Below are 11,244 nucleotides of genomic sequence, written 5' to 3' on the forward strand. Positions count from 1 at the left end.
TTTTGTTTATATACATTTCCAATCGCAGTTTTCACCAAACTGGACCACAGGGTCTTTTTCAGGGGGGGTAGTATTTTTTGAGAAATAGTATGAAAACTGTCATATGCATATGAAAGTGTGGAACATCCCCGTTCATTTGCGGGGTGAACGAAAATCTTTGATCGGGAAAAAATAAACTAATCCTCATTTGAAGTTTTTGAACTTATTCCTATGGGGCGAGGAAGGAATTGTAATGTGTTCAATACATTAAAATAAATATAAAAAAGATAGGGAGATCATTTTATGATAATTATCTATAAGCTTTATTATCAAAGGCTATTTGCTTCTCTTAAAAACATGAAACTGATAACCACATCAAACCCTCCAGGAATCCATTTCACATGATGTTCCAATCTAGAACAAAAAAAAAAACAACATAAAATCCCATCATTTACACGATCAATGAACAGGGAGATTGAGTGTGCGCGATTGCCCACGTGGCCAATAATTGCGGCTTTGCAATGCCCTGCAGCCCAGCCAGACACATGCAATTACACTGTGTATTAGTCTCCAAACAGCTCGTTAACAGTCGTGTTGTCCTGGTTGTTTTCGGAATTGAGCTTTTCCCCTTCCGGGGGGTTGGAGAGCCTTAAATAATTTGGAGCTTTAATGTTGGACTCGTTCCAACGGCGGCGGAAATTGCACGGTTCGGTTTGTTGGTTTTGGCATAGAACGGCGTGTGTGTCTGTGTGTGCAATGTTGTTGTTTAGTTTCGAGGAAAAGCCCCTCCATCTGGGGGTGCACCGCTATAGCATGTTTAGCTTTCACTGGAAAATCGGTCGGTCTGGTTATTTAATGAATTAGCTAGAACTTGTTATGCTGGTAAAATGGTGATTGTGTATCACCACAAGTTAATGAAGGTTAGAAACCAATCAAGAAGTAATTTTCCGAATAACATACAATTTTGTGGAAATTCGGCCAAATTGCTCAATTGATTTAATTCCTCGAACTGTGAAGACAATAAGCATGAAAAGAACATTAAAGCCGGGAAAATGAAATAACTGATCAGTGGCCAGCATGACCCGTCTACTAAAACTTCTTTCACTGTTAATCAGTTTTGCTATCGTAACAACCACAAATTCGTCACACTTTTTGAGTTCGAACCTTCCAAACGAACCACAGCTGGTTATCGATTTGGTGTCGTTTCTGAAAGTTCCTCTGAAAGTCACTCTGCTCGTTTGCTGGTCGAAAGGTGGTGCATTTTTGCGTTGACTTTCGCATCGCCAAGTTTCACCAAACAATTCTGCGCTTCTTCCAGAGGAAACTGCGGACTTTATTCGACAGGTGAACTGGCCTTCATTTCGCATCGTCGCGAAGCCGGTCTTCATTGAGGCAAAGTCGGATTCGGTGGAACATTTGCGATTCTTGGACACACGGGAGCCTCACCAACAGCTCGTCGTCGTCGATGTGGCTTGTCCGAGGACGGGTGAGCTACTTTTGGCCGCGCGTCATCGAATCTACCATCGAGTACGATGGGTCTTGCTGGATGGTCAGCGTGGGCAGATGGAGCCGGAACGACGAGTGTTTGATGCAGTTGGGTCGCTATCGGTTACTGGAAGCAGCGAAGTTTACTATTTTAGAACAGATTTGATTGGTGGAAACGTTTCGATCAGAAATGGTATTTTTTGTACTAGTTCTGGTTCAACCGGAACAATCTAATGGAATTTGAACTAGTTTACAGAAACTCAATGCAAAGAGGCCTCATCAGCGAAGAGATTGCCATCTGGTGCAATGGAGTCATTGACGACCGACGAGCAGGTCGATCAGTGTCAGTTCGACGGAAGAACCTACATCAGCTGCCACTAAGGACAACTCTTCTCTACACCGATACCTACACGTTGGATCATTTTGATGACTATGAGTAGGGTACCAAATCTGAATTTCTTCCCTATGTAAGGAACAAAAATCTCCTTCCAGAAACCCTCAAATCGACACTCCCAACCGCCTTTCTTACCTTATGATCAACTCGCTGTACCGAATCTATCTGAACGCAACATTTGTGAAACGTTACAGCACTACCTGGTGCTATCCGAACCCAAAGACCGGTGGTCTGATAGGAGTGTGCGTCGATCTGATCAACAACCACTCGGAAGTGGGAGCCTTCATGTTCATCACGACAAGCAGGCTCAAAATGATGGACTTCTTACCGTTGGGCATGGAGGGAACGCTCAGTTTCATCTTCAAGGCACCGAAACTTTCTATCATGAACAACATTTTTGAACTGCCGTTTGACCCAAATGTTTGGGTTTGCCTGTTTAGTCTGGTATTTGTTTTAGGCGTTACTTTTTATCTCATGACCAAGCTAAACGATTTTCAAACTCGACCTCTAAGAAACAAAGATAATAGCTATGACCAGGTGTTCAACGCAGTCTCCATTACTCTTCAGCAAGGCTCAGTGGTATCCAAATCGGGTACTCAGCGCGCCGTTGTCCTTGTAAGCGTCGTTGGACTTTTGTTCTTGAGTGTCAGCTACTCCGCCAAAATCATCTCCCTGATACAGACTCCGTCGGAACAGATCAACAGTTTGACCGAATTGCTTAACTCGAGGCTCGAAGTTGGAGGACTCGACATCCCGTACAATCATTTTTATCTAACTGTTTGTAATTTCATGAATCGTTAAAAAATGATTTTGAATCAATGTTCCATCTTACAGACTTCGACGGAACCAGTCCGAAAGGCTATATACGAGCAGAAGATCAGACTTAAGAACGGATCATTGAACATGTTTTCATTGGATGAGGGTGTTGCTAGAGTTAAAAAGGTATCTAAAAATGTATGATCTCAAAAAAACTGCAAATCTATACCTCCTTCCCAGGGACTGTTTGCGTTGCACGTCCAAATAGCGGCCGCCGAACAGCTGATTAGCGAAACGTTCGACGACACCGAAAAGTGCTACCTCCGGAAGCTGAACTTTGTGGACTATACCGTGATCTACCTGGCGGTCCAGCGGAACTTCACCCTCCGGGAGCACTTTCAGGTGGGGCTGGCCAAGATTCGCGAGTGCGGCGTGTACACCCGGGAGTTCATCATGATCCGGCTGAAGGCGCAGCTCAGCTGCGTCAAGGGCACCGACTTTCAGCCGTTGAGCGTGGTGGACGTGCGATTTGCGATGGAAGTGATTGGGGTGGGACTGCTGGGAACGCTGCTGGTGCTGGCGGCGGAGGTCGGGTGGAGCAGGTATCAGTACAACCGACTGCCGGTGTTTGAATATGTTGAGTAGAAATGGCTTGAAATTATTTTTTCCTAAGAGCTTTGTCAAAACCAAAGAAAGCATTTAGAAAAAAGAAAAACAATTTTGCCTTCCTCACTGAGGTAAGGCTATAATCCTGCTCGAAAAATGAACTTTTGAAAAACAGCTCGTAGACCTATATTCATTTATACCTATCGACTCAGAATCGAAAACTGAACAAATGTCTGTGTGTGTGTGTGTATGTGTGTGCGTATTCTCCTTGGTGCTCAAAATTCTTGCCAAGTTTTCTCGGCACTGGATGATCCGATTTGAGTCAAATAAGTTGCATTCGATCCGGTTTGGTGCCCCATACTGCACTATTGAATTGTTTGAAGATCCGATAAGTAGTTCAAAAGTTACGTATAAAAAAGTGACAGAGTTGCGAATCGGATCTCACTTAAATGCATGTAAACTATGTCCAGACCCATCACCCGACCCATCGTTGGATAGGTTATCAAAATACCTTTCCAATGAGTCCAAAACATTGAAGATCTGGCAACCCTGTCTCGAGTTATGAGCACTTAAGTGATATTTATGTACTTTTTTGAAGCCGGATCTCACTTAAATGTATGTAAACTATGTCCGGATCCATCATTCAACCCATTGTTAGATAGGTAATCAAAAGATCTTTCCAATGAGTCCAAAACATTGAAGATCTGGCAATCCTGTCTCAAGTTATGGCCACTTAAGTGATATTTATGTACTTTTTTGATGCCGAATCTCACTTAAATGTATGTAAACTATGTCCGGATCCATTATTCAACCCATCGTTGGATAGGTCATCAAAAGACCTTTCTAATGAGTCTAATACATTGAAGATCTGGCAACCCTGTCTCAAGTTATGACCACTTAAGTGATATTTATGTACTTTTTTGATGCCGGATCTCACTTAAATGTATGTAAACTATGTCCGGATCCATCATCCAACCCATCGTTGGATAGGTCATCAAAAGACCTTTCTAATGAGTCAAATACATTGAAGATCTGGCAACCCTGTCTCAAGTTATGACCACTTAAGTGATATTTATGTACTTTTTTGATTCCGGATCTCACTTAAATGTATGTAAACTATGTTCGGATCCATTATTCAACCCATCGTTGGTTAGTTAATCGAAAGACCTTTCCAATGAGTCCAAAACATTGGAGATCTGGTAACCCTGTCTCGAGTTATGACCACTTATGTGATATTTATGTACTTTTTTGAAGCCGGATCTCACTTAAATGTATGTAAACTATGTCCGGATCCATCATCCGGCCCATCGTTGGTTAGGTAATAGAAAGGCCTTTCCAATGAGTCCAAAACATTGGAGATCTGGTAACCCTGTCTCGAGTTATGACCACTTATGTGATATTTATGTACTTTTTTGAAGCCGGATCTCACTTAAATGTATGTAAACTATGTCCGGATCCATTATCCAACCAATCGTTGGATAGGTCATCAAAAGACCTTTCCAATGAGTCCAAAACATTGAAGATCTGACAACGCTCAGTCTCAAGTTATGACCGCTTAAGTGACATTTGTGTATTTCTTTATTGAGATACAAGCCTTACCTGACAAACTTCGTTCTGCCTTTTTTCGTTTGTTGACGTTTTTGACTTTTTTGCTTATTCAGCCTCCTGTGATCAAAACTTGATTTTAACCTTTCCCATACAATCTGCAAATTTTCCGGAATAGGTTCCAGAGTGGCCAAATTAGTAACTTTTTGGCGTAAGAACCTTCGTTGGACTTACGAGCTTACCATACGAACCCAACGCAACAACAATCAACTCGATCGGACGTTCCGTGTTGAATTGATTCGCGTTCGAACAAAACCGTCGAAATTTTGTATATATAATATGTATAGAAGATATATGGAATTTGTATCCAAACCCATCATATCACTCTTTGATATCACCAAATGTTGGTAAAAAGTGAGGAAGGCAACAACCACATAGGTGGATTAAGTTAGTTTTTTGAAGAAGCCTGCTAATGTATTGGTAAATAAATGTTACACATTACAAATAATTTCAACAAAGTATAAGATTTTAAGAGTCTCACCGATGTAAAAACAAGCCCTCAATTGGGTCAAAATAGTTTACAACGGATAAAAAGGAGTACTTCGCCGTTCTATGACCATATCCCAGATGAATAACCTATACGCGAAGCGTTAAAACGATAGATTTCATGTTTCGACTTAAAGCCTTGTCGATCCGTCGAATGATGTTCATCGAACTTTCATAGCTTTGGGAATACAGTCAACCCCCGGTGGTTGGTGGTTGGTGATTCCGACGACTCCAGATGTATTGCCATCAGGTCCGAACCAGGTTCAACGAATCGACCTGGGCTCTTCGGGAAAGTTTCTCTCCAGACGATTCCGCTAATGACAGGCCATACAAGAAGTTGCTGTTTCTTTTCCCCAGACGTACCTACAGGTTGTTTGAACAAAAAATTCTGTGCACTGTCCGGAAGTTTGGTTGTATTTGGTTGCTGGAGTCCCGAATTATAACTACAAATGTTTACGGTAGTCTAACTTGCACATGTGTCAAACGCGTTCTGACCTGAAATCCCTTTGGCCAATTGTCGCACTTACATCAATTTTCAGGCTGTGACAAGATTGGAACTTTTTTCACACAAAAATCTGCGGAGCTTTTTTGGTTTTTATTGAATATCTCAGGATTGAAATAATATTTTGGGGATCTGTGAAGGTCAAATGTGAGGCATTGTGAGCTGTACGACAAGTTAGCACGATGACGACGATATCTTGATGAAAATGAAGCGCTTCCAGATATCATCTTCAAATATGTCGAGAACTATGTAAGTTGTGTTCATTACACTAAAACAAATACTTAATTGATATTTTCAAATATTATTCAAAGCTAAAAATCATAAAGAACTCTAAGAACACACAATGAATCGGGGCCTATGTTTTTAAAATGATTGATAAATTGCACTAACAGTTACACGTGCGCAAAAGTGCATTAAAAATTAGTTCTCCAACAGCCCACCAAGTCGCATGGAAAAATCAACAATATGAGAATGCCAACCTCGAACGAACGGGAATCATTCAATCCTGAAATCTATCCAGCATGGCCACTTACTGGACACTGCTGGCCCTGACGGTCAGTATTTCTCTCGGTACAACTCACAGTCAATCTCCACCAACCACCCCAGAGCTGATAATCGATTTGGTATCATTCCTGAAAGTCCCATTAAAAGTGACGCTGCTCGTTTGCTGGCCGAAAGGTGGTGTGCATTTTGGCGTTGATTTCCGCATCGCCAACCTTCATCAATCAATTCTGCTGGCCTCTTCCAGATGAAACCGCTGACTTCATTCGACAGGTGAACTGGCCTTCATCTCGCCTCGTCGGGAAGCCGATCTTCATTGAGGCAAAGTCGGATTCGGTGGAAAATGTGCGGTTCTTGGACACTCGGGAGACTCACCAACAGCTCGTCCTCGTCGATGTGGCCTGTCTGGGGACGGGTGAGCTACTTCGGGAGGCCCAACATCGAATCTACCACCGGACCCGGTGGGTCTTACTGGATGGTCATCGTGGGCAGATGGAGCCCGAACGACGAGTGTTCGATGCAGTTGGTTCGCTACCGGTTACTGGAAGCAGTGAAGTTTACTATTTTAGCACATATTTTGTTAGTGGAAACGTTTCGATCAGAAATGGTACTATTTTGTATTGGTTCTAGTGCCAGCCATTCATACTAATGGTTTTTGACATAGTTTACAGAAATTCAATGGAAAGTGGACTGCTTAGCGAAGAGATTGGCATCTGGTGTAATGGAACCATTGAGGACAAACGAGCAGGTCGTTCGGTTTCAGTTCGAAGGAAGAATCTGCAACAGCTGCCGCTGCGGACCACGCTTCTGTATACCGATAATCAGACGTTAGATCATTTTGATGATTATGAGTAAAATTCTTTGTTGATGTTATGAAATCACCGTGGTGAAGTTTGTTTTTTATTTGCAGAAATCGGCAAATCGACACACACAATCGCATTTCGTACATGATGATACACATTTTATATCGGTTCTACATCAATGCAACGTTCGTGAAGCGTTACAGCACAACGTGGTGCTATCCGGACCAAAAGACTGGTGACCTGATTGGTGTGTGCGTCGATCTGGTCAACAACCACTCGGAAGTGGGAGCCTTTATGTTTCTTACCACTAGCAGGTTGAAGTTGATGGACTTCATTCCTCTGAGTATTCCTACTCCAATACTGTTTATCTTCAAGGCCCCAAAGCTGTCAATCACGAACAACATTTACCAGCTACCGTTTGATCCAAAGGTTTGGGTTTGCTTGCTGGGCTTGGTTGTGGTATTATCGGTGGTTTTTGGTTTGATGCATTTTATGGACAACTTAACAACGCGACCATTGAAAGGCCAAACAAACAGGAATGACCAAGTGTTCAATGCAATCGCCATTGCTGTGCAGCAGGGTTGTTTGCTGGTCTCCAAGTCAGCGTTTCAACGCACCGTGGTTATGGTTAGCGTCATTGGACTCATGTTTCTCCACATCAGCTACTCCTCCAAGATATTTTCACTTATCCAGGCTCCCTCAGAACGTATTGACAGCTTGACTGAACTGCTGAATTCGAGACTCGAAGTTAGCGGTGACGATTTGCCGTATAATCATTTCTTTCTCTCTGTAAGTTACCTGTAGAGTCACATATCGATCCATTTTAAGTAATGTTTGATCTTACAGACCTCGACGGAACCAGTTCGAAAGGCGTTGTACGAGCAGAAGCTTAGACGGAAAGATGGCTCATTAAAAGTTTATTCACTCGAGGAAGGCGTTTCAAAAATTCAAAAGGTAAGCCATCAACAGACTGAATCGTGGAGAAACCAAAAAAAACAGCGTTTTCCCATTGCAGGGATTGTTTGCCTTTCACGCGATCTATTCGGCCGTCGTACACGTGATCAGCGAAACGTTTGACGAGACGGAGAAGTGCTTCATCAGGGAGCTCAAGTTTATCGATAGCGGTGACATCAACCTGGCGGTTCAAAAGAACTTCACCTTTCGGGAGCACTTTCAGGTTGGGATTGCGAAGATTCGCGAGACCGGGGTGTACAAACGGGAGTTCATCATGTATCGTATCGACGCGAGGTTGAACTGCGTCAAGGGAGCGGACTTTCAACCACTGAACATGGTGGATGTACGGTTCGCTGCGGGTTTGATCGGTGGAGGTTTGCTGGGAGCGTTGATGTTGCTGGCTATGGAGAACGCATGGAACCGATATAAAGTTTCACGGCTGCCGGTGTTTGAGTATGTCAATTGATTGGTTTCAATCATGGAGAAGACTCAAAACTGTACTTATCAATGCGAATTATTTATGTAAATGAACAAGAATAGCCTTTAAGGAATGTATACCTATACAGGGTTTGAAAAAAAAAGTAATGGGAATTATAATATAGGACGCGGAATATTGGTTAAGAACAAGTTTCGTAAAATTGTATACAACTAGCGGCAATTTCAGGGCACTTGAAGTTCAATTTACATCAATTACACTGATTCCCTAGTCCAGGTACGAATGCTAACATAATACACTCAAAGGAAATATATATCTCAAAATCTGCAACAGTGGATTTGCTGCAGAAAATGTCACATTTTATAACAATTTTTGCAGCAAGCCCGTAGATCATTTTTGCCCGCGTGTAAACATTTCAGCGATCTGCAGTTCTCACCAACACATATAAAGCTGGCCCGTCCAAGAGCAACACACCAAAGAGAAGAATATGTTGGTGCTCTTTCACTCTCGTTTCATCAAGCGTCTTTGGCGCGGTGGTAGCGTGTCGGACCAATAATCAAGAAGTTGGTGGTTCAATCCTCGTTCTGATAAGGTTTTTTTTGTTAAATACAACCAAAAAGCCGTCGGTAATGTCGATAATTGTCGATAACGGGCAAAAATGTCATACCCCTATATCGCAAAAAATGCATGAGGACAGTTTTCATGCAGATTCTGATATACTTTCATGCCGCCATGCATCACAATCATGCGACCGCCGTTTGGGTGTAAAAATGCGCAACTTATGGGACTCTGCTATCACTCCGCACTGCGAATAAAGTAGAAAGGCCACTTTCTGGCAACTTCTTGCCCTGGTGGGCAGCGTACACAGAAAAAAAACAATTCTCATAATCGTGAATTAAGTTCACGAATGTGAGAACCACGAAGGAATTTATTCTTGAGTATGGTGCATTTGCATAATAAACGTGAATACATTCCTTCGTAGCTCTCGCATTCGTGAATTTAATTCACGATTTTGAGAATTGATATTTTTTCCGTGTAGCATTCGGTCAACCCTCAAGTGTAACCGCACCAACCATTCCAGAAATGATTGTGGATTTGTGCTTGTTCCAACAAGCTCGTTTGCTGGCCAAAAAGTGGTGCATTTTGGCGTTGATTTCCGCATCGCCAAGCTTCATCAATCAATTCTGCTGGCCTCTCCCAGACGAGGCTGCTGACTTCATTCGACAGGTGCACTGGCCGCGTCATCGGAAAGCCAGTTTTCATGTAGGCAAGGTCGGATTCGCGGGAAAACCAGCAACATCTCGTCGTCGTCGATGCGGCCTGTCCGGTGAGCTACTGGATGGTCGTCGTCGGGAGCAGTTGGTTCACTACCGGTTACTAGAAGTAGTGAAGTTTACTATTTTAGCACAGATTTAAATAGTGGAAACGTTTCGATCAGAAATAGTATTTTAAGTTTCAGGACAACCGAGACAATCTAATTGAGTCTCGTCGTTAGCGTCGGCCAGCGGGTATTGCATTGGTTTGCGGACACGACCACTGGTAAACAAGGCTGAAAGGTACGATCAGCTGTTCAAAGGAATCGACATAGCTGTTCAGCAAGGATCTTTGCTGGTCTCCAGGTCACCCTTCCAACGGGCAGTGGTTACTACTCTGCCAAGATCTTCTCTCTTATCCAGACTCCGTCGGAACGCATCGACAGCCTAAGTGAGCTGCTAAACTCGAGGTTTGTATTTGGAGGACAAGATAAGTTGTTTTGTTGTTTTGTGAATCTTGGATCGGTTTTCAGAAAAGAAATTTCTTACATACCTCGACGGAACCAGTCCGAAAGTTATTGTATGAACAGAAACTTAGAAGAAAGAATGGAACAAAAGCATGATCCGTTTGGAAGCCATGTTGAATTTCTGGGAATGTTAGCGTTGCTGGCGTTGAAGATCATTTGGGAAAGAAATCATCGTTCACAGTTACGTGTTTTTGAGTATGTTAATTAACCATTGTTGAATCTTGCATATTACTACATTCAAATCCAATTATTTTAACGATGGTCATCCACTGTTATTTTTGAAGACATAAAGGCCGCAACCTCAAAATGTGACCAACCGCCGTTAAAACCAGGATTTGACACCCATCGTCGAAGCATTCCCCATTATGGCTCAAGAATACTGCAAATTAGAAGCTTTACAGTTGACACAGCGATAAAGACCGTGCCGAGGGAGTGTAATTCTTCATCTCATCAGCTGGCGCTTTGGTTTTATGACGAATGGCCAAATTTTGATGGTGATTGCAAAACGTTATGCCGCCCAAACATGACCATTAAGAAATGATTTTTTTCTTGCCCCATCGAAAGTCATCAAGTCGCGAAACTTTATTTATGCTCACTAACGGCTGACATTTGATTACATGTTTCACTTTTCAACAATCAGACCTCGAGTGTAATGGAGGTGATGAAAAGTTGGATTTTTGTAAAGGACACAGTCTGCTCCAGCTATTACCACGTCCCACTTACGCCCTCTGGAAACCTTCTTCAACTCCTAGTAATCACAGGCCCAGGAACAAGCAATTCCACTTAGCGAAGCTGCCTGCCTCCCCGTCCACGACAGGGATCGATTGGAGCTTAATTGTTTCGCAGCTCGTCTAGCCCCGGCACTACATCTTCTTCCATGTTTGCAATACGAGGGTACGGGGGGTTGGCAACACTGGATTTTTAATTGTTGCCCGTTTTGCTTCCATGTGGCGTTCG

General features: G+C 42.8%; 1 protein-coding gene across 1 annotated transcript; it reads left to right on the forward strand.

The window, feature by feature from the left end:
• The first annotated feature begins 566 nt into the window (after positions 1-566).
• On the forward strand, positions 567-8,626 carry LOC6032973. The gene is made up of 12 exons (XM_038250935.1): positions 567-1,231; positions 1,298-1,657; positions 1,714-1,900; positions 1,957-2,635; positions 2,693-2,800; positions 2,855-3,256; positions 6,323-6,491; positions 6,562-6,921; positions 6,979-7,165; positions 7,225-7,906; positions 7,964-8,071; positions 8,133-8,626. Exons 1-12 carry the CDS (start codon positions 1,057-1,059, stop codon positions 8,535-8,537), a joined length of 3,822 nt encoding a protein of 1,273 aa, XP_038106863.1. The 5' UTR covers positions 567-1,056; the 3' UTR covers positions 8,538-8,626.
• Positions 8,627-11,244: the final 2,618 nt, after the last annotated feature.

The sequence above is a fragment of the Culex quinquefasciatus genome, chromosome 2 (assembly GCF_015732765.1).
Source record: "Culex quinquefasciatus strain JHB chromosome 2, VPISU_Cqui_1.0_pri_paternal, whole genome shotgun sequence".
Classification (NCBI taxonomy): domain Eukaryota; kingdom Metazoa; phylum Arthropoda; class Insecta; order Diptera; family Culicidae; genus Culex; species Culex quinquefasciatus.